At 39.6% G+C, this 24569-nt stretch overlaps 1 protein-coding gene across 4 annotated transcripts in view; it reads right to left on the bottom strand.

The window, feature by feature from the left end:
* Positions 1-24569, bottom strand: part of Cdin1 (CDAN1 interacting nuclease 1) — a 216227-nt gene that overhangs the window by 146662 nt on the left and 44996 nt on the right. For 3 of the 4 annotated variants that reach the window (XM_006985106.4, XM_016003654.3, XM_042275924.2), the window contains exons 2-5: positions 12423-12468; positions 11457-11521; positions 4139-4199; positions 521-593 (exon numbers count right to left, since the gene is read on the bottom strand). In XM_006985106.4, the coding sequence (XP_006985168.1) occupies positions 521-593; positions 4139-4199; positions 11457-11521; positions 12423-12468 (245 nt within the window). Of the gene's footprint in view, positions 1-520; positions 594-4138; positions 4200-11456; positions 11522-12422; positions 12469-19115; positions 19212-24569 lie in introns of those variants that run through there. The other variant, XM_076570319.1, reaches the window with a different exon arrangement.

Here is a 24569-nt window from a genome sequence, read left to right as displayed (position 1 = left end):
ATTTTTTCAGTGGCAAATTAATTTAGGCTTGAATCTCCTCCCGTAGCTCTATTCTTTTCCTTTCCTTTTTTTTTCTTTTTTCTTTTCTTGTACGAAGATCAGTGGAATTCATTTTTGTACTTGAGAGTAGCATTTCTCCAGTCTTGCTGAATTAAAATAAAAAGGATGAATGTTTCTTTTACAGCCAGTTCCTGACAGTGGTTTTTTAAATGATGTATCTTGTTCTCTATATGAAAGATGAATCAATTTTTGAGTTTGATACACATTGTCTATTTAGCTGAATGGAGAGGTGAATGCAGAATTTAGACAAAGGAGAAAGCATTATTCTGAGTAGTATTTAAGTTGTGGGTGGTCTTTTATATTGCATTCAATTGTCATTAACTGTTGATGATAGCTGTTTTGGAATCTGGCTCTCATTAAGTAACTTGAGATGCTGTGTAAATTATTTTTAAATTGGGATACGGGAGTAAAAGAGAAATGTTAGGAAAAAAATGAAGACGCAGCAAAAGAAGGAACTCACGTGGAGTCTGTTCATGCCCCTGTAGAAATCTCTCCAGGATAATCCGAGCCATTAATGAGGGTGCATAGTCCACCTTCAGAAAACAGAAGTAGAAAATTAAAACTGCCAAGCTGTGCCAGCAGTTGATATTCCAATATTTTGTCAACACTGAAGATTAAGTCAATTTTAATCAACTGTAACAAGCATCATTCATTAAAATCTTTCCCACCCTTGGTGGCTTCCATTGTGGTAGACTGAAAGAAGATCTGTGCTGTTGAAAAGAATGGATGGATCGTTTATAGACTACAACATTCCAACCAATAATGACAGGACATCTTAGGAATAATACCTAAAATAGGCAAATAAGCTCTTCTAATTCCAGTTTTTGTTGGTAGGCCAAATTACCTTCTACTCTAGAACCCCCTTTCTATCCAACGTTCTACACTTCCATTATTTTGAGTTCAGTTTCAAATTTGAAAAAACTCATTTAGTCACTTTTCAAAAACTTAATCAAATGTCCAAATCATTTAAAATACAGATTTTTGACTGATTCCATTTTATCTTTAGAGAGAGCTGAGATTTTTTTACATACAAAATACATTACATGATAAAAGAAAAAAAACTACTTTGCGGAGATATGAAGAAAAAATACAACAATAGTAACAACTGTGGCATTAATTAGAATACTGAGTTTGGTCTGAAATACTGCTGATCAATTCAGCAAATTCAGAGCCCAGAAAGTGAGCCTGCTTTTAAATAGAGAATCAAACAGAAAACAAAGAACACTCAGCGAAACAGTCATTTTAGTTGTTGATAATAATAATAAATCACCTACTCATTTGTAAAAGTATTTTCTCTTTCAGATTATTCATTAACCATTGATTAATTTCACCAAAATATATCTGTTTTTTTAAGAGTAATGATGCCTCCCTAATAGGGACCTTTTTAATCCTAAGTGTAAAATGGGAAATATTCCTCATATATTATCACCAGGAATTATTCTTGACAGGTATTCAAGTCCCAGGCTTATACCAAAATTTTATCTTGATTTAGTAACTAGACAAAGAGGGTAGCTTCATTTGTATGAACAGTTTTTTTTTTTTTCAAATATGTATGTACTTGGATGCCCTTAAATTCCCCGAGTAGAAAGAAATGCTTTCCACGGAGCTGCTTATTCGTAGTAACCCACATCAGGGCTGACACATGAAAAATGGAGAAATTACTGAAGGTAGTCCAGCCTGAATAAGGACTACCTTATTAGTTCAGGTACCTGCATCTCTCTAATTTTCATATTAATCATGCGTCCATCTTGCTCTGAAATAGGGCCATCATGCTTCATGTCAGAATTTAGCATGTAAGTAAAATTCATAGTGCTTCAAATCTGACTTGAAAATATTTGTGTGGAAAGAAGAGAATGATTGGTCATATCATCACTAACAGAGGCGACTTCCTAAAATGTTCATTTTCAGGCTTGATCAGGAAAAATGGTATTAAGACATTTATGAAACCAATGATGGCTACCTAGATCGCTTATCACACCCAAATCAACAATAACATGGTGCTTGTGTGTACAAGAGGAGAGCTGCTGCACAATAAAATGTATGAGTTACATATTTCTCATCAATTTTTATAGTTTCCACTGATTAAATATATATTGACTCATAAAATATTACCATCACATCAATTGCCATCAGATATAAGCGTATGTCCTTTAAGTATTAACTAGCATATAAACATGGGAGCATAGAGGTTTAGAAGCCATAATCTAGTACCCACAATTTCCAAATTACCCTAATGCATTAGTAATCTCATGGAAAGTGTTTCCTCTACACGAACTAGGCACCAAAAGAATGGGGTGTGTGTGTGTGGGGGGGAGATCTCAAAATAACTAATTTTTTAGGGAGGCTAAATATTGCTACATATTCATGGTAAATAGATTTATTGATGTAGGAAAATATATAGTGATGGGTTAGCTTTTTCCATACAATTATAAAATGGAAACTGAGATCAGTGCCATAAACTAAGCTCAACAGAACTATCCATTAAAAATTCAAATGAGCAGCTGGAGAGTTGGCTTAGTGATTAAGAACACTGGCTACTCTTCCATAAGTCCTGAGTTCGATTCCCAGAACTCAGGTGGTGGCTCACAACCATTTGTAACTTCAGTTTCAGAGGATCTGACACCCTCCTCTGGCCTCCATGGGTATTAGGCACAAACAACATACACAGATACAATCAGGCAAAATACCCACACACATAAAAATAACAATAAACCTTTCTTAAAAAATGAAATTCAAATGAATATAAAGTGCTGCTTTAGAGAACTTCCACTATCAATGTGATCATCTATGAAATCAAGCTCCACATTTGCATCACTTTTTTCCCAGGTGCACCTACAATGCTACTAGCTCCCTCCTCTTTTCCACAGAGGATAATCTCTAAAATTCTACTTAGTGCTTGGGTATCTCAAGTCACTAAGAGTATCAACTTAGAGCAAAATGTCTGCTGATCTTTAATACCCACCCTCCTCTAGAAATAAGAAAATAAGACACAAGACAACCCGTTCTATGTGTTAACCATCCGATCAGTTTGTGAAGATGCCTCCCAGACTATTAGAACCATCTAGTAACTGATGGGTAATTGTGCTTCTGCTGACTGCAGCAGTGTGCAGCAGACATGAGCTGCAAGAGAAGCCATCCTTCCTTCCTAATGCAGCATGCAGAACTTGCTGCTCCTGCAACGCTTAATGTTCATGGCACAGAGTCATCTTTAATGCAAACACACATTTTCTGCCTTGCCTCTCTGTTTCCCATTATAACACAACACAGAAACAGTGTACATTTCATGCAGTCCCTATGAGGTTTGCATAAGCCATTCCAACTCACACTCAATACTGTATTGCTCTCATTACAGTGGATAAATATTTTAGAGTTTAGGAATTAAATATTTTATTTTTTGGTAGGCTCTCTGCAACTATTGTGAACTTTCTGCAGTTTCTTCACTCACAGGAAATCTTCAGGGTTTCCTTTTGAAAATGCTAAGCTGTTAGCTGTTTCCCCACACAGGAGCAGATCAGAGTTAGCAAATAAGTTCCATAAATCACTTTATACTCGGTGTTAATAAGAATATTATGTTTCTTTATAGGAAGGCGCTTTTCCATAGGCTTGTATCCTTTATTATAATAAAAGTTTACAAACAGAAAAATGAATCACGTAAATGATACATTGTTACATATAAAATTTTTCACTTCGTTTTTATAATACTTAGCATAGGCTTTCTTGGCATGCATCTCTTTACTTGACATAGGTATTTCTCAGGCTAAATTAAGGCAACCAATCCTAAGAGCATGTTCGGAGCTGTTTGGCTGAAATTTTCCACAAAACAAGAAGCAAAGAAGCTGTTTGTACATTTGCCTTAAAAGAAGGAGACTAATTATGTCAACTGATTTATTAATTCATGAAGTTCTTTGTCCAATTATTAAAAGTACAAAGGGGCCAGGGAGCAATTTAAATGTCTAACACACCTCAGAATCTTTCCTTTTTTTTTTTTTTAAGTTAATTACAATTCTGAGTAACACTACTCTCAATAGGCCCCTCAGGTTTAGCTCAGGTTTAAATAAAATCATAACAATAACATTACCTCATTGGCTAGCTCCAGGAGCACAGGGGCTGCTCCGTTTCTCCCCACGCCGTTCAGGTACCTAGACACACAAAGGCAAGTGGTCATGCAGTGGTGAGGAAGGGCCAGCACAGACTTGTTAGTATCCCCTGGGTACGCATGTTTCTCCTGGGCAGACACCATGCTCACGTCCTGTTAAAGCATGCTACCATCACCGAAAAGCAGTGAAGGGAAAGACAGCACAACTCCCTCAAACCAACCAACTGCTGAAGGTGAGGAGGAGGCAGAACCACACCAGTCTCCATTGCTTCTCAAACTCTGAGATGCAAGGGCACAGAGGTGACGTCTAGACTCCCATCCACAGCACTCTATGCCATACACGGCCATCACATTGGAGGGAGGAGAGCTGAATTTAACAGTTTAAACCAAAGCACACGGGCATGTCGGCACCCGTGCCACTGAGACCTTACAGCTCTAACAGGCGATAGGAGCCATCATCTTATCTGCCCTAGGTTCCTGTAATAACCTCCAGCCTTCACCACCACACTGTACTTCAACAAGCCAACAAGCACAAAAGCCCAGGTTCTCCCAGACATGGAACACAGGACACTTTGTTTTAACCAGACTGACTGTGGCCTTCTCCTTTACCAGCTCCGAATACCCACATTCAATCCCAAAGCTGCACAGTAATCACTTACCATGGATGGTGAGGTTCTTTATAATATGGATTTCTTTGGCTGTTGTTCTACTAATTAACACGCTAGGCATTGGCTCTACCACGGAGCTCTGTCCCTAGCCCTCTTTTGCTGTTTTGAATTTGAAACATGGTTTTACTGAGCTGGCAGGTTGACCTTGAAATCACTATGTGGCCTGGGATTACAGGCCTGAGCCAGTAGGACTGGCCATAATCCAGTTCCGATCCACTCTACTTGGCCAGCCTCATCTCCAGTATTGTAGTCTGCTACACTTACCTTTGCCTATGTTAACTCGACACGGCTCTAATACCATAGTCTTCAGCCTACCATCCATGAGTAAGTTAACTCTCCTTCATATGCTAATGGGAAGCCAACTGTACGTCTCTCTATCAGAGAACACAGAATAAGGTATTGCCAAGCTACAGAAGGCCACCTATCTATGAGATATGTTCCAATATATTCGGTGAATGCCCGAACTGATAGAAAGCTCTGAACTCTACATATATGATGCTTTCCTATGTACACATATGCTCAACATAAAGGTTAGCTTATGATGAAGAGTAAAAGATTTATAACAGAACAGTATTCTATAATAAAATCTATAAATGTGGTTCTGTCTTTCTCTTACTGAACTTTATTCAACTTTCTTGTGATGACTGTGTGAGATAACACAAGGCCTCCATCTTAAGAGGAAGTGAGATGACTAATAGGCACTGTAACCCAGCTTTAGGCTACTACTGTTCTGACAATAGGTCAGCAGGAGGATCATGGAGCAGATGACCACAGATTACCTGGGCTGGGCCATGGAGAGCAAAACACTGGAAAGAGAGCTAATTTACTTGTCTGTCTCACACTCATCTCCCAGTGTAATGCCGACAGGCTCATAAGGGGACAAGATTTCCTTTAGTTTATTTTATTTATCACAATTCTTGGCTTATAAAGGATGATTATATAGTATATATTCATACATACTTTTTTTTTACTAATAATCAAATAACTTTTAAATTCACATTAGACAACCTAGTAAAAATCATGTAAGGATATTTTCTCTAAAATGTCTTAGTTGATTGAATAAATTAAAGTTCTTTGTTGATAGTTTAAAAAAATAAAGTCAATAAATGGGATCTGCCATGTAACTGCCAGAAGCAAATACCACATTATATAATAACATAAACAAGGCAGAGTCAACACCAATTATAGGGAGAGTGGTGGGATTATTACAACTTCAAAATAATTCAAACCAATCTACTTCCCACATACAGGGGCCCTTCTTAACGATGACTGTATTAGGTAGAAAACCAATGAGGAAATAGGGACTTCAGAAGCATGAGTGGGAGAAAAGTAAGTGTGGGTTTGAAAATAGGTCCAGAAGTGGGGTGAGGGGAGAGAGGATAAAGACAGCCCCCCCAAGACAAATAAAGAACCCAAAACATAGCAACAGTGGTTTAAAGAACAGAGCCCCTGGGAAATAGGTAGGATGAAAAACTTCAGCTTATATTTCCAGTACACTGACAAGTCTGCTCAAGAATAAAATAATCAACCTGTGTGTGTGGCCATGCCACACCAAATAAGTGTGAGAAGCACAAACTCTCGAAGAGTTCCAACCCTGGGTTCAGTATTTAACAGCATACTATCATCATGGCAGCTTTAGTATTGACTATTTAACATTCATGTATACCTCGAATACTTTGGAGAGCTCTGGTTTAGGCCTTAATCTGGGCTCTGAAGAAACAACAGGGAAGAAAACATCCCTGTCTCTATCATTACAAAGATATGACAGTCTTCAGACAACAATAAAACAAACAAACAAAAATGGAAGACATAAATGCATGATACATGCTATGGTAACATATAAAATTAAGTGAGTTGGTCAGGAAGCCCACCTCTAAGGAAGTGGCACTTAAGTCTTGTATAAAGTAAGGAGAAAGCCAAGGTTTGTGTTTCGGGGGCAAATTACTTATACTAGAGAACTGTTGTTTTGAGTCAAAATTGCATGATTTCCTTTAAGAGATGCATCCATCACTATATTGATAATACACAATGGAAGCTACTAACATGTTGAAACAAGCAGGAGCTGGTCAAACAGAACCCCAGTGTATAGAGTCCACATACATTCAATCAGTGCAAATTCCTGTGAGTACAAAGGCTCCTTGCTAGCTCATGTGAGGAAACCAACCTCAAGGCACTGATGAAATCTACCCAGGCCAGCACTGTGACGCACATCTGAAGCTGCAGTGCTGGAGGGGGGTAGATCACAGAGTCGGAAGGATTACTACAACCCACTGGTCAACCAGTGGGACTGAATCACTCAGCTCCAGATCCCCTTGGAGACTCTATCTCAAATAAGAGAAAAATAAGTAAATAAATAAATAGGTGAAGGGCTATCTAGAAAAACATGATGTCAACTTCTGGCCTCCACACTCATGTACACCCACACTCACACACGCACACACACACATGAACATTTACATACATCCCACACAATAAAAAAGACCCTTAGAGAAGACCTATTTTATAATGTCTGACTAGAAGATCTACGGTCATGACATTATGTCCTTATTTTAAAAATAGAACAGCTGAGCTGGAGATAGAGCTATAGTAGAGCTCTTCCCTAGCATGCGCAAGACCCCAGGCTCAATCCTCACTCAAAAGACATAAAATCCATACCTCTGCTACTGTTTTCTGTCCTTTTGGAATGTTCTGCTTCCCAACAAACCAGTAAAGGCCGCTCTTATTTTGAAATGGGGTCTGTTGACCATTGTTCTGGACACTCCATAGGGATAATAGACAGCTTGCTGGACTCTGTAAACACCTCTGTTAACACTTCTCTTACTGAAATTCCTATATTTAGGGACACAGCTATCTTCTGTTACACAGGATAGCTGAAGGTGGGCGGGTATTGTCTTTTTCACATGGGCCCGAGCAGCTATCAGCAGGACAGTAATGTGCAATAAATGGTGCTACTGGACATTTCAGCTTTTTCTTGCTATGACAATAAAACCAACCTAAGGAAGGAAAGACATTTTGGCTCACGGCTTGGGGCATGGTCTGGTTCTATCACTCAGGTCAGAGGTGAGGGATAAATCATGGCAGAGAGGCACTGTGGGCAAAAGAAGCTACTCACCTCATGTCAGCCAGGAAGCAGACAGGAAGGGGCCAGGGCAAGATGTAGGCTTCAAAGACACACTCCCAGTAACCTACTGAATGGTGTGACCTGCACACAAAGCAGCTCTGGTCTCTTCAGTTATTCCTATCCAGAAACGCCCTTGTTTATTTAAAATGAGAAGTGTGTTTACTCTCTTCCCAGGCATTTGTCAATCCAGTCACATGACTCTCAAGATTAGCATCACAGTGGAATCAATGTTCAGAATCCAGCTTTATCTTGCACTGTCAATATCAGGTCTCAACAATTCTTTTCTCCACGTCAACACCTTAGAAAATTCAATTGATCTGATTCTGTATAGCTACTAAAGCTATTTCCTGAGCCAGTGTGGTTAGAAGGGATGGGAGATAGGATTGCCAAACTTGCTACTGATAGAAACTTACAGATCTGACCATCTGTGATGATCAATATTCACTGTCAGCTTGATTGGCTTTGGAATCACCCAGAGTTGAGTGTTTGAGGGTGCTGAAGGTGCTGAGGGTGGGGAACAGAGGAGGGAAGGCCCAAATGGAATAGGGATGAAAGGAGGAAGCTAGCTGAGTATCAGCATTCCATGTTCTCTATGAGGTGTCTGCCACCATGAACTCTGCCATGCAGAATACATTCACAAACCACAGGTCAGTACAAAGCCTTCCTTCCTTAGGTTACACTTGTCAGGATCTTGGACCCAGTGATTAGAAAAGGAACTAGTAGCCCAACCATGTGTGTGTGCACAAAAGCCTATGTGAACATTTGGAAGAATCAAGATAAATTTCACCAAGGATGTTCCTGTATGGGAATAAACTAGCACAGTGTAAAAGGATGGAGAGCTATTTTCAAATGAACACAGGCTGTCTGTAAATATCCAACTGAAAGAATTTCCCTACCAAGGCAAAAGCCCAGGAACACACTTTCTACCACTATCCTGATCCTATGACGTTTTAAGAGAATCATGGTGCTCTCACGATAACTTCTGACTTTGAATGCCCAACTGACATAATCTCAATGATAACTAGAATGTGGATCCTGAGGTTCTCATATTGCCGGCAGAAATATAACCAAGACGCTTCTAGACAATAATTTAGCAACATATAATCAATGTACACATTGTTTGCACCAGTAATTACACACACAGAGATCAACCAGTGCCTGTGAGTCAAGTATCAAGATGTTTACCACAGTATTGTTTCCAGTATCAGGGCAATGGTGACACATTTGGGCCTCAGAAGAATAACCTGGGAAATTCAGTCTTTTACATGGTAAAGGAAGACAACTAATAACAGAAAAAGGCTTTTTACAAATAATATTACATCACATACATTTTTCCACAATAAAATCCAGGACTTATAGTTGCACATATAATATGACCTCATCCATGTAAAAATGGGTTGTCAGAAGGCTGAGATGAAACTTTAACCAGTAGTTATCTCTGAGTGGCACAATTATGGGCAATCATTCATTCCTTTCTATGCCATAACAAATGTGCTTAATTTTCACAGCAGGTGGTATTACTTTCATAAAGGAAAAAAATTAAATAAGTTGTTATTAACATTTTCCCATTGCTTAAATGTATATGGATAAAACACAAGCTGCCTTTATTCTGGAAAAAAAAAACCTAAGAAACAAACAAGAACCTTTTAAAGCCAATTTACCTTGGCTTTACCAGGATGCTTGACCCGCACATTTTTAACGACAGGCTGGTGAGGTGGGTCTGCCTGAAAGGTGACATATGGCTGGCTCCCTCAGACGTACACAGAGGGAACTGCCAGGGGATCGAGACACTAGGGGGGAAGCTTTCCTCTGAGTCTCTATTACAGCCTCAGTTCTGATTTTATTTCAAATGATTTAATGTCTCACCATAACTGAGACTCTAATATTTAAAAATGCAAAGAAACAAATATATTTCTATACCCTCATGACCATCCACTCTACTAATTACTCACTGTTCATTACTCGCTAACTATACTTAATAATTTTTTTACTTTTAAAGAAAAACTAACAAGATAATAGAAAAAAATTTACATATCAGTAATTACTTACACATTTTTTTTTTAGTGCTGGGGATTGAAACTACGACCTTGCACAAGTTAAGCAAGTGTTCTACACCCTACTGCAAACCAAACCCTCTCTCTCTTTTTTTAAATTGTGAGACAAGGTCTCACAAAGTTACCAAGGCTGGCTGTGAGCCTGAGATCCTCATGCCTCAGCATCCCCAAAGCTGGAATTACAAGATTGTGCCACTAGGCTTGGTGTGTGTGTGTGTGTGTGTGTGTGTGTGTGTGTGTGTGTGTGTGTGTGTGTGTATGTGTGTGTGTAATGAAGGACTTTTTTAAAAGAAAATCCAATTTCAATAGCTTCTCTAACCCTCAATTTATTTTAAATTTCATAAACTTTATTATTCAAAAACTTGCAAATAGATTAAAACGCCACACACCCAGATTAGCCAGACCCCAAAGTTCGTACCATTTGATGTCCTTCTACCAGACACCATCTCGCCCTCACCGAGTCAGAATGGCTCTCATCAACAAATCTGATAACAAATGTTGGAGAAATGCGGAGAGAAAAGAATCCTAACTCAACTGTTCGTGGGGTGCAAATTAATACAGCCATTGTGGAAATCAGTTTGGAGGGTTCGCAAAAATTTTTAAATAGAACTACCATATGCCTCAGCTCTTTCATTCCTGGGCCCAAACCCAGAAACTCCAGACCCTACCATGGAGATATTCGAACCCCATGTTTATTGCTGCTTTATTCACTATAGCAAACAAAATGAACCAACCTAGTTGTCCATCAGCGGTTGAATGAGAAGGAAAATTTGGTTTGTATCATTACCATTTATTGTTATTTATTCAGACATCAAAATGATGGTAACAAATGTCAGAATTAAGAAAATCAGAACCATTTTAAAAGTTCTGTTCATCTCAGAATAATAAAGCTGAAATTTAAATATTCTCTGAACACTATGCTGTTGGTTTAACACTCAAAATTTTCTTAAAAACATAAAGCCCTCATTAAAAGATGATAGTTATATAAAATAATATGTCTCCATAAAGTGCTTATTTGATGAAGGTCTTTCTTAAATACCTAAAATGGCTAACCCAACTGATAGGAGGCAAATTACTACACTGGATTTCAATCGCACTTTTTTTCAGCTTGCTGATTTGAATAAGAAATAAAAGAAAACTGCTTTGAAAACTTGCACATATGTATATGTGAAGGTATACATCCATCAAAGATGTGGCGTATTTAAAGTTTCAAGTAGCCAAATAAGATTCAGTAATAACTGAATTCACTGCATATAGGACACATATACACACCTAAACTGACAGCATCACCACACTATTCACACATGCCAAAAACTTATTGCCAAATACACTAACAGTTTTAAATAGCACAGTCTTAAAACTGTATAGAAAGTCAATTTAATGATCTAATTTATTCATAATAATTATCACAATTAATAGGTACTGTGATACCCTCTAGTGGGGCAGGCAGGTCATACCTCTGGTAATAATTTTCAATCGCTTCTGGAGTGTGATGTTTGGCGTGTGTTCTTTTAATATGTTTCTGAAACAAAACGCAAGGGGAAAAAAAAACCCATCTTAATATTGTGTCACATATCAGGTTCAAGAACAGCAAAGACATATTTCTTCATCCCACTGGCAAGCGTACGGGGCAAACGGGCAATGGCTCGGGGTCTGGGGTGGTGGTGGTGGCAGGATTTCCTCTCCTGCTCCCACTTCTATGCATTTTAATCTCCTGCTTGACTGGGACGTCTTCAGACTGTGCCACAAGTACAGTATATATGTAAAAGCCACCAGGGTCATAGTAATTGAATCTAAATAAGTTTGCTTAGGGCTGCAGAGGGCAAAGGAAAACTTGTTCCCTCTTTCAACCTTTGTATTAATTCCCCCTCAATTCAATTCCATCTAAGTCCCCGGCACTCGGGTTCTACAATCCAATTGCCATATTTAACCGGGAAGAACATTGCTTAAAAACAACTTATTTGAAAACTACAAAAAGTAATTCCATAGAGACTTGCCACTTGACTGACACCTGTCATCTCATGATAAATGACTCCATTTTCTGCCTCTCTTGCCTTCTGCCACTCCAGCAGTGGTCATTTATCATCATCTCTGTCAGCAATGGGAAGCGGCACTGACAGTGCAAGTCAGCAAACATTTAGCACATGGAGCCACGCAACACGGGGAAATTATTATTGTCAGAATAATAATGGTTTAGCATAATTTATTACAGGTCCACCAAATAAGCAAAGGCTAGATGTTATTAGACAGATGGATGGGTAGGCTTGGCAGGCCTCCACTGAGACGCAGGCGGTGCCTGATGTGGAAAGGAGAACATCCTCCAACCCAATCAGAGAGCTGGCAGTTCAATTACAAAGAAATAAAGGGACATTCATCATTCAATTAGGCACCTGTCAACCCTCACAAAGAAGAAAACTTCTAACCTGGTACTCCTGGGAGAAGATGCTCAGCAGAGTGGCCTGCGATTGACTGGAACAAATAAAAGAAGGACAAAGTTAATTACTGGAGTGCACAGCAAAGAAATAAAAGAGAAAGGACCTTCAAAGGTAGGCCCGCTGCCCTGTAATCCAACAGAACACGAAAACAAGTGTGGAGAAGTTGTTCCAGATGAGAACCTCACACAAAGGCTTCCTGCTGCGAGGTCAAGGACAGAGGAAGAGCGGATGGGGAAAAGAACCGGTCCTGATGCAGGAAGCACAGCATTTGGATTCTATGCAACCTCGGGATGACTGCATCATATCTGTGGTATAAAACGTGGCTTTATACCACGGAGGACCACAAGAAAAAGGTTTCTTGCCACACACAAATGAGCTACTCTTGGGAACAGTAGGGAGCACCTTCTTCACTGCCTGACAGCATTCCCAGGTTTATCTTGTTGGCTGTCCCAGTTTCATGGGGGAAACACTGGTCTTGACTAGAGGTAACCCAGACGTCAATGGAACATTCTCACTTATTGGTGAGCTCTGAAAACAGAAGCAAGGGCAGCAGGAAGCAGTGGTCTGCAGAAGGCCTCACTCCCAAAGACTACAGTTAATCAGGATGTCACAGTACCAAACGCTGGGCAGTGAGGCAACCTGGGAAAAATCTTCTTCTGAAATAGGGAGTTTGCTTCTACAACTGTCCCCTTTAGAGACAGAACAGAATGCTTCTTTCTCTAAATGTCATCAGCATCCACTGTTGCCTTCTGACTGCCCTTGGTGGATATATCCACCATTGATAGTGACAATTTCTGATACAGTCTTCTAGTAAATGCAAACTGAAGACACTGCACTTTAAATCATTTGACTTTCACAGTATGCCAACACTCTGTGAATATTAATTTTTTTATTTATGAATGAAACCTCCCAAGTGTATCAGCAGTTCAGAGAGTTTGAAATAAAAATACTTCCATATTTGCCCGCTCACTGCCAGTGCCTGCAGCTTCTGGAAACCATCATGGGTTTGGCTTCTGACCCTCTCCACCAGGACCAAATGATATGAGGAGGTTTAAAACAAACAAACAAACCAACAAACCAACAAACCACAGCGGCAGCAAGATGGCTTGGTGACTAAAGGTACTAACAGCCTGAGTTCAATCCCTAGGACTCACGTGGGAAAGAGAGTCCTGCAACTTGTCCTCTGGTCTCCACGTGTGCCATGGTATGCATGTGCCCATACATGTATGCATACATATATATTCAACACAAACACATATAAAAGTGATTTTAGAACCAGCCGGTGGTGGTACACACCTTTAATCCCAGCACTTGGGAAGGCAGAGCCAGGTGGATCTCTGTGAGTTCGAGGCCAGCCTGGTCTACAGAGTGAGATCCAGGACAGGCACCAAAACTACACAGAAAAACCCTGTCTTGAAAAACCAAAATAATAATAATAATAATAATAATAATAATAATAATAATAATAATAATAATAATAATTTTAATAACATAATCTCAGCACTCTGGAAAATGAGGCAGGAGGACGGCTTCAAGTTTGAGGTCTACATAGCAAGTACCAGACCAACCTGGACTACAGAGTGAAATTCTATCTTGGGGGAGGGAGGGGGACCAGAAAGAGAAATAAAGTCAGAAAGAGAGAGACAGAGACAGATTGGGAACATCTCCGGAGTTGGGGGGTGGGGATCTATAGATGCTCACCAAAGAAAGTGGACTCTTAATTAAAGAACTGTTTCAGTATGTCAGAGTACTGAGAAATAACTGAGGACAATTATAAATTCATTAGTCATTGTTTTTCAAATTCCTTTTGAAGTTGGAAACGATCTTTTAAAAACCCAATTATATGTATGTATGTATGTATGTTTGGCTTGCCTGAACTTAACATGCAAATCACATATCTTGGTAGGGTTATTGATAAAAGCCTCTGAAAAGGATGCCAAAATGAAGGTCCAATTTGTATAAACTACTTTAAAAAGTAAGGTGCTTCATATCTATGCACAATTAAGAGACCTCTCCTCATAGTACAAAATAGATTGACATTATTAAGCATTTTGCAGTACATAGAAGGTACACGTCTAGGTTTCAAAAAGTATGACAGAAGCATTGGTTGGAAAGAAAAAAAATGCTAGACGTGGTGCACACCTAAAATCGCAGCACTTGGGAGGCAGAGGCAGGGGGATCTCTTGAGTTTGAGGCCAGCCTGGTCTACAGAGTTAATTCCAGGACAGCCAGGGCTACACAGAGAAACCCTGTCTGGGGGTCGAGGGGGGCGGGCAGCGGAAATAAACAGTTCCACGTGAGTCTGGTCAGAACTTGGGAGTACTGTAGGATGAGATCATGTATTTAGCTAAAGGAGGTCTTTAAATTGTTCAGTTCAGTTCAGCTAAAATCATGGACAGAGACTAATGGTACAGGCAAGTTTCTCTGTGAAAAGGAAGCTAGAAGAGTTCCATCCACAAACATTGTTGAAAGAAAAAAACTGATTAAAACCAAAACCAGAACACAACTCATGTTATACCAACAAGGAAGACTGGCTCCCAGAATGCTTTGGTTTTGTTCAACAAAGCAAAGCTGCAGAAAAATAAGTGACCTTTGCTGAATAACTTGCTGGCCAACCCTCTGCTCTAGTATGTGTTGACCAAGGCAAGGAAATGAAAAAGTGTCATGTGATTAAAAACCAGAAAAGGAGCCTTGGTGCAAGCAAAGCGCCGACCCCAGTGTCTTCTTCCTCACTCTCCTCAGGGTGCTGATGCTGAGAAGGCTGCTGGAGATCAAGTACCCTGTAGCAGGAATCTTAAAGAGTCTTATTAATAAAATCAAACCTGAGGCCAGTTATTGGGGTGAATGCTGGAAGATCAGAGAAGCAGAACAAGCCACAGCTTCCTCACCTTAACAGTTCCTCAGCTGATCCTGTTTCCTCAGACTGGAAGCTTCTGTGTCCTCATCCCAATGGCTCTCAGCTGAACTGCTGCTCTAAAGCCTGAAAGCTTAACCAGCCAAATGCTTCTAGTTTCTGGTCCTCATGCCTTATGTATCTTTCTGCTTTCTGCCATCACTCCCAGGGATTAAAGGTGTGAGTCACCATGCCTGGCTGTTTCCAATGTGGCCTTGAACTCAGAGATCCATGCCTCCAGAAGGCTAGGATTAAAGGTGTGAGTGCCACCATTTTCTAGCCTTTGTATCTAGTGGCTGTTCCATTCTCTGACCCCCAATAAGTTTATTAGGGCGCACAATATTTTGGGGAACACAATACCACCACAGTACCCACAAGGCAGGTGGGAAGGCCAGCGGAGTCATAGAACTCAAAGCTATAGCACCAAAGAGTGTAGCGAACTATCAGCCAGTCATTATGATAGCAGAAGGGGACGGGCAGGCAATGAGGAATTCCCTCTGTAGGCAGACCAGCATGAGAGACTAGTCTGTGGAGTACACCGCAAGAGGGCAGAGTGTGGGACAGGGACTGGAACATCTCCTGCAGCCAAGGGCGATGGGCTGTGGAGACTCCATCTGCAAGTATTTTCACAGTTGGAATGAGTTTCTCCACGTGCAGTTTCCGGCATGTAATTCACACCAGGGGAAGAGTCAAGTCCAGGCTGTCTCGTGTCCAGTTCTGGGAGGTTAACTCACTATGCTCCAACCTCACCTACCATACTAATATCCTTATTGCAAGGATGAAGAAATGCAGGAAGAAACATTAATTTAAAATACACAATTAAGCATCTAGATAAAATGGTGAATAAAAATCCACATCCAATTCTAGAACCTAAATTCTTAATTCCCGTGATACTTGTGCCTTCCTAACAGTTCCTAGAAAATAGCTCTGCCAGCCATGTAGGCTAACACTTCTGCCCAAGCATTTATGAGGTTGTATTATACCACAGACCACCTTGAAAGGTGGAACATGTTGCTTTTTTGATAGAAAATTGAAGCCACAGAGGTCAAATGTTTTGACCAAATTAAATAGCTTTAGATAATATTCCCATCTTTAAAAATCAAATTGCAGTTTTCCTTTAATTAGCTGCATCAAATACAATTTTCTTTTTGTATTGGGAGATAAAGGAACTATTGCTGGCAGGAAACAGTCCGAGTAAGAGGACTGTGAGGTACTGTCTGTTATCCTCTCCACAGCTAAGGTACACTGAAACTACCACTACTCCCTCGGCGTTTCTATCAGATTTCAGGTGTATTGTACTCAAATGTGATTTCCATCGCATACCTTGACATGTAGCAGGAATCTTAAAAGTTCTTATTAATAAAATCAAACCCGAGACGAGTTATTGGGGTCCATGCTGGTAGATCAGAGAGACAGAATAAGCCACAGCTATCTCACCTCACCAGTTCCTCAGCTGGTCCTGTTTCCTCAGACTGGAAGCCTCTGAGTCCTCATCCAGAATGAATCTCAGCTGAACTGTGTTGCTCCAAATCCTGAAAGCTTAACCAGGCCAAATGCTTAACCAGCCAAAAAGCCTCTAGTTTCTGGTCCTCACGCCTTATATATCTTTCTACTTTCTACCACCACTCCCTGGGATTAAAGGCTGGCTTTCTGGGATTAAAGGCGTGTCACCATGCTTGGCTATTTCCAATGTGGCCTTGAACTCACAGAGATCCAAAGGGATTTCTATCTCTGGAATGCCAGGATTAAAGGTGTGTGCTATCACCGCCTACCTAGTGGCTTTTCTGTTCTCTGACCCCAGATAAGTTTATTAAGGTACACAATATTTTGGGGAAAACAATACCACTACATCTCCTCTCTTTTTGTCTAAAATTAAAGAAAGCTTATAACTAATACAAGAAAAACTATCTAATAAGTATATACAATATATACAGACAAAAATTACATTAATTTTGTCTAGTCCATTAACATTTGACAGATTCAGATAAAAACTCCATTATATATATTAACAATGTCCAGTCCAGTAACATCTGATAAACTCAGACCAAAAAATTTTCATTACTTATCTTATTTAAAACAAGTAGTTCCTTTTTAAAAGTAGATTCCAAATCTCCCTTTTTATCTTATCATATCCATATTCTCTTTTTTCTTTTCATAATAGATTCAGTAGTCTACCTTTTGTCATTTTTATATCTTCCCCTTTTTCTTCAGTGTAGATTCAATGATCCACCTATTTATCCTATTATTTCTTTATCTTTTTTCTCAGAGTAGATTCGATGATCTATCTCATATCTATATTCTCTTTTTTTTCTTGCTTTCTAGGGGTGAAGATATCTTTAGGGAATCTTGAAAAGAAAATTTTTGGGTTAATTGTCAAGTCCTGTATCATTTGTCCAGTCTCTGCATAATAGGAAAGTTCAGGGCTTGTTTTAAGTCCTTGTTTGAGTAGTCTGTCAGGCTGGATCATCTCAACTAGTCCTCTCGAGAAATTGTTCTGACCAGTTTGTAGTCCAAAGTCGATTTTTCCATGGTGTTAATCGGCTTAATGGCTTTACCATAGTCCATGTGGAATCATCGTTGTAGGATCCTGTCATCTTTTTGAAGATTTCAAAGTCACTGTTAGGCATGGTCATGGTTTCCTGCAGACTTTTTTTTTTTTTTTTTTTTTTTTTTTGCCTCCTCTGTGGTTTGGAGCAATTATAGTGTGATAAATGTCTGTCTCTCGGAACCATGAACATTCTTCCCTAGAACAGAAAATCTTCACAACAATTTCTCCCCACCATTTGTCTCGCCAAACTTTTCCAAACTGACCTTTGCCGATGCTTTCTTGTAACACGGTGGTCCTGGCTATTCTTCTCTGAACCAGCAGCAGTAAACCTTTCGTTCCAGGTAGCAGCATCACCGCAGTCACCAACATGATGAGAAGGAGCTGGAAACATGGAGCAGTAGCCACTGCTTCCATGGTCCCACCACTGTTTGTGGTTCAGTCCGGGCCAAAGCTTCTCCCAAGCCTCCTAGGCCGGCCTCAAACTCGGGATCTTCCTGCCTCTGTCTCCTTCAGCAAATCCTACCGGCATGTGCCACCACGACCGCCTGAGTGTAGCTTGGGCCTGAGCTGGGGCTCACAAGGCCACAGGCAAACAGCTTTTTCATGAATTCGTAACACGAACGTTGGGCGCCAGATGTAGCAGGAATCTTAAAAGTTCTTATTAATAAAATCAAACCCGAGACGAGTTATTGGGGTCCGTGCTGGTAGATCAGAGAGACAGAATAAGCCACAGCTATCTCACCTCACCAGTTCCTCAGCTGGTCCTGTTTCCTCAGACTGGAAGCCTCTGAGTCCTCATCCAGAATGAATCTCAGCTGAACTGTGTTGCTCCAAATCCTGAAAGCTTAACCAGGCCAAATGCTTAACCAGCCAAAAAGCCTCTAGTTTCTGGTCCTCACGCCTTATATATCTTTCTACTTTCTACCACCACTCCCTGGGATTAAAGGCTGGCTTTCTGGGATTAAAGGCGTGTCACCATGCTTGGCTATTTCCAATGTGGCCTTGAACTCACAGAGATCCAAAGGGATTTCTATCTCTGGAATGCCAGGATTAAAGGTGTGTGCTATAACCGCCTACCTAGTGGCTTTTCTGTTCTCTGACCCCAGATAAGTTTATTAAGGTACACAATATTTTGGGGAAAACAATACCACTACATTGACATCTTAAGTATAAATGGTGAAAATACTTTCTAAGGTGTTAATCTTATAAAACAATATTTAATGAAGAGTTTCCCACTTACAAAGAGCATATTCTGTAAAATCCAGATTCCACTGCCAACAGCCATTTATCTACCGGCCTATGTTTTCATTCTGCATCCAAAGAACATGGAAATAGAATGTCTAAAAATCTTGAGTGGAACACAGATTTTTGTAATATTCTTTCATCATAAAAGAAACACATTTATCCATTCCACTAGAATTCCTTTTAAATTATTGTGAATAGAACAAAAAAAAATACCACATGGAATAAATATGCAGCATAAGAAATTAACATTCTTTTAAAGATGGAAGAAAACCATTTAGGTCAATATCTTCAGCATCCTGAGGAACACCTAGGCAATCATCATCCTTCCCAGTTAAGGAATAATTCTTCTGGTCTTTCTTTGATTTCCTTTAGTTCTTCCACGACAAGTATGTATTCTAGAAGTTAGTGTTGCCTATTGGTAGACATTTAAAGAAATGTCCTACGCAATACACATTTTTTTTTTGGTACCTGGCTCCTCATGTACCATGTCTATGAGATCTAATGTCTATGACATTAGACAGAAGTGTAGTTCATTGCTTACAGTTCACATTTACCCTTGGGGTAATGCATGTTTATGGTCCCATCTCAAAGCTTGAGACCTGCATAAGTGCTCCCCGCATCTTTCCTGGACCTGCTCTCTAAACCCTGTCCTATAATGCTGTCAGAAGTACTGCTTGAGACATAACTAGACCACATCTCACCAAAGTGTAATTAAACTAGATTTAAGGATTTCAAGGGTAGCCCCCCCCCAAAAAAAAATGTTATCTTCAAAAATTAAAAATCTTACCCAAGTTACCTCTAGAAAATATGGAATAATGATGGAATGCACAAAGCTGAGAGTAATAATGGCAAAATAAATAGTCAGGAAAAACCCAAACTGTTTGCTAGATATTAGAATTGAGCTAATGTCCAGAGTCCTAACAAACTATACAACGCAGGACATTTGTGCCAGTCTTAAGGCAGTACATGGTACATTTATTTTCAAATAAGATAGAACACACTCCCAAGGACACTTAATACATTCGTAAGAGCAGGAAGTGGGGAACTTACACCAGCAGATTATCAATATGAACAAATACTAAAGACGAACAAACAAAACAGTATTTACCAAGAAAAGCATGTTATAGAATTACATCTACATTTTATATAAGTTATCCAAAGTATAAAACCACAATAGAACCATTTATTTTCCATGGGCATCTCTGGATGTAGTATAAGAACAGCAGCAGTCAGCTCAATCATGGCTACCTCACATACAGAGAAGAGGGAAGGAATTGCAGATGCCAATCATACCCATAATTGTCCATCTTTTTTTTTTAATCTGATGGGAAAGTAATGCAGAGGGTGTTAGAATGTTTCCTTTCTATGAAAGTGAAAAGTATCTAAAGCAAACAGAGAGGTGAAGAGGCTCCTTATATTATCTCTAGACATTTGTATCTCAAGATACATTTTATAATGAAACTAAGTAGCAAACACGGGGAAAGAACTAAAGAGCTGTTAGATAAATCGATCTCCAGGATTCTCTCTGCTTTAAAGCCTCCTATTCTAAATGTTTCAACTAATTACAGTCTTAGTATCTATACCTTTCTAATTAAATTTAAGTATTAACTTTTCAGAACAAGCCATAACATAAATCAGATAAAGAATAAGAAGTCTAGGTGACGAATACTTAATTACGCCAGCCAGTCCAGAATCTTGGTCATTTTTCTCCTAAGTAATTCTGCTAACTTACCAAATTATATAAATTATAAATTCATAGGAAATGTTTACCAGCCACCTTTTTAAATTTCAACTTTTCTCTCTGCAACGATATCTTTGATAAATCTTATTAAACTACACTATGAGAAGGTTTGAATTAAACTTGTAGTCGTTTTATTACAAGAGTAAAGATTAACATACAGTGGGACCTGACAGCAGCCTGTGATGATACTATTTCCCACACTGGATAAAATTCAACTTTCTTCTAGTTCTTTCTCTCCCCTGGCTATTCCTCATCTCCTTCCAAGTGTGTTTCTGGTTTCCTAACCCACAGCTGCCTTCCTTTCAAACTATCATCCATCTCTTTTTTCCCCCCTGAGTACTGGGATTATAGGGAACAAGACCATGTCTGGCTGTTTATCACTTCTTTCCCATCAATACATTTTTGGTCTAACAGGCCTTTGGGTCCACAAATCCCATTAAGCCTCTAGCTCACAGCAATCTGACTTCTGTCCCACCCTCAACGGAAGCGAAAGTCACAGACATCTTAATCACTAAATCTCAAAGCCATCCGCTTACTTACTTTTGAGTAGCTGTGACCTAAGAAAACAGCCTACTGAGGAAGTGATTTAGGCTCAGGGCTTCTGAAGGCTTGCTCTGTGGTATCGTGGCCCTAGTGCTTGGGCAGAACATGAAAGCACTGGGGTCGTGGAGGGAGAAGGCGCTTCACTTCACAGAGGCCAAGAAGCAGAGAGGGAGGGGCTGGAGACCAGGTTTACCCTACTGACCTACTGCCTCCAACTAGGTCCCATCTCCTGAGGTTTCCAAACCTTCTAAAAGAGCCACCAACAAGGGAACAAACGTTCAACAAATGACCTCATAGGGAATTCTCATAATCAAAGCTCAACACAACATTATGCTGGTGGATCTCTCTGAAACATGTGCTCCTTTGACTGTCCTTTTCTGAAGAAATCTTTCTTCCTCTGGATTCTAGATTTAACTGTCTTTCTACCTACCTTTCCCTGGCTGTTTGCTTTCTTTCCTGGGTTTTCCAGAGACTTCTCGTAAACCTTTCCCCCTTTCACACTACACGTTAATCCAGCTGAAAGTGTATCCAGCTGTGCCCCCACCAACTACTTCCATAGCTCCCAAATATATGGACATACACAAAAAACGTACAGGGAGGGGTTAGAGCAATCCTGATCTTAATGAGAGTTTCTAGTAGGGATTTCCTCCTATTTGGTCACAGATATCTCTCAATCAAATTGACCATTGACCATCTCCTTCCGTTCCCACAAACATGCTTTCAGTCCCTATCCCCTCATCTAATTTTCATAAACGCAGAGACATGAGCTAGGAATGCCTCAGTCATTCCAGACTCACGCTTCTCCCTCAGGCTGGGACATCTCACCACTTCTTGTTGAGTCTACCATTAAAAACAGAAAAACCTCGTTTCACGTCTGCCCACTCCCCTACATGACTGAATAGCCTCCCGATTCACCTCCCTTGCCTCCTACACCCACAGCTTCTGGCACAGGCTCCGACTCACCACCAATGTTCTTCAGAGACATTTTGCTTATGTTACTCTCTCGGCTTCCAAAGCCCGTGTCGTTGTCTGTTGCCTACAGGATGATACTCCAACTTACAAGTCGGGCACTGAGGACTCACTCAGTCTGGCGTCTTTCTAACTTCTAACAATCCTTGGCAGCTTTCACACCCCTGTGCAGCTTAGATGCCACACAACTATACATTACCATGCTTGTTCTAGAGTCCACAACACTCATCCGTCTTAAATCTCCTTAAATCTCTTTGAACTTCTACTCTGGAGGTAACAACCGAACATAGGATACTCTCACATCCCATGCCGTCACTATTTGCTCCAGTCATTTGTGTTAATGGGTATTTCTGGAGAGAAGATGGGAACATTAAAGTCAACCTTTTCCCTTTATAAACGGACAGAAGCTAAAGACCACAGAGGTAAGGCAATTTGGCATATGAAGCATTCTCCTATATCAGGTAAGTCAAAGAAAACCTAAGTTGCATTACACGTGGAAGTTAATGGTGTAATACTTTATGATGTCATCATAGTAGATAAGAAAATGGGAACATGATGAAATTTCAATACAGTTCAATAATGTCAGTAATCATAATGTACATATGTCAATGTGCATAAATTAAGTTGTAAATACAAATAAGGAAGAACACACTAGAACATAACTTGTATCACCATCATCCCCAAACCCCAAGTTTGCATCTGACATCTTCAAAAGCAATTCTTTCTTAATGGCTAAATCCTCCCCTCATAGCTATGACTAGTTTTCAGCTGGCACTATGCTGAAGGTTCTGAACTTGTGTGACAAACTGCCACATATTGATATGTCAGGATTTGTAGGGCTTTATATGTTGAATATGATTATAGATTTTTATGGGGAATAATTTTGTGCCTTAGAAAAGTATGGTTTTTTTTATCATATACTGTCTTTCAACAGTTTATGGTTTTATAAAAAAAAAAATTCCTTTCCTATGATATAAATCAGGGGACTTGCTTTATAGGCAACTTTGTTGTAACAGTCTATTCTATAGGAAAAGGGAACTCATACTGTAAGCCATAAATATTCACATTTTGAGAAAATATATATTTATATAGGAATAAGGGGAAATATAGCCAAAGAAAATGGACTTCTACCACCTTCCCATTCTTATTTAGTGAAAATACATGGACTTAATTTTAAAATAAGCAAAGAGCTTGAATAGATCCATCTCCCAGTAGATACAAAAGGCATTAGGCATTAGTAGACACAATCCGTGCATTAGGGAAAGCAAACTAAACCTACTACAAAGGACTAGGCCACACTGGCTAGAGTGATGATAATGAAAAACCACAGACATTAACAAGTGTTGGCAAGAATGAGGGAAAGAAGAACCTTCATACAAGAGTAGCAGGTTGAAAATGGTGTGAATTTTTAGAAAACTTCCTTGACCCTTTAAAATATTAAACACAGACTAGGGCTGGTGAGATGGCTCAGCAGGTAAAAACGCTTAGCTATGCAAGCCAGACGACCTGAGTTGATCTCTAGAACCCACCGTGGAGAGAAACAACTCCTGGAAACGATCCGCTGACCTCTATGTGCCATAGCACTCATCCATACAGACAATCTTTCTCACTCTCTCTTACACACACACTAATAATAATAACAATAATAAATTAAAAGACATTAAAGAGTTACAATATGACTCAGCAATGAAACTCCTTGAGATATGTCAAGAACTGAAAATGTGTCCTCACCAAATCCTACATAAAGTGTTTAGGCAGCACTATTCATAATAGACACGGACAGACATAATCCACATGCCCATCAGCTGATGATGGATAACTGAACTGTGGTATATTCATATACTAGAATATTATCTCATAGAAAATTAAGCACTGATCTATCTACACTCTAACACAGAAAACCTTATAAACATTATACAAACAAACAAACAAAATAACCTCTGATCACAAAGGCCAGGCCAGATACTATAAGATTCCATTTATATGAACTGTCCAGAATAAGAAAACCCACAGGAACCAAAAGTACATTAGTGGTTGCCAAGGCTGTTTGCAGGAGACAGAGGGTACTTGCTAATGTGTATGAGGTTTCTTTTTAGAAAGAAAATGCTCTAAAATTAGGTCGTGGTGAGGGCTACTTGATTTCATGAATATACTAAAAACTACTGAATTAATCGTGTGCTGTTTTAGAATGGTGAA

Source organism: Peromyscus maniculatus, chromosome 4 (genome assembly GCF_049852395.1).
Source record: "Peromyscus maniculatus bairdii isolate BWxNUB_F1_BW_parent chromosome 4, HU_Pman_BW_mat_3.1, whole genome shotgun sequence".
In the NCBI taxonomy this organism is placed as follows: Eukaryota; Metazoa; Chordata; class Mammalia; order Rodentia; family Cricetidae; genus Peromyscus; species Peromyscus maniculatus.
The sequence above is the reverse complement of the archived record's forward strand: the minus strand, read 5'-3'. Positions and strand labels throughout refer to the sequence as shown.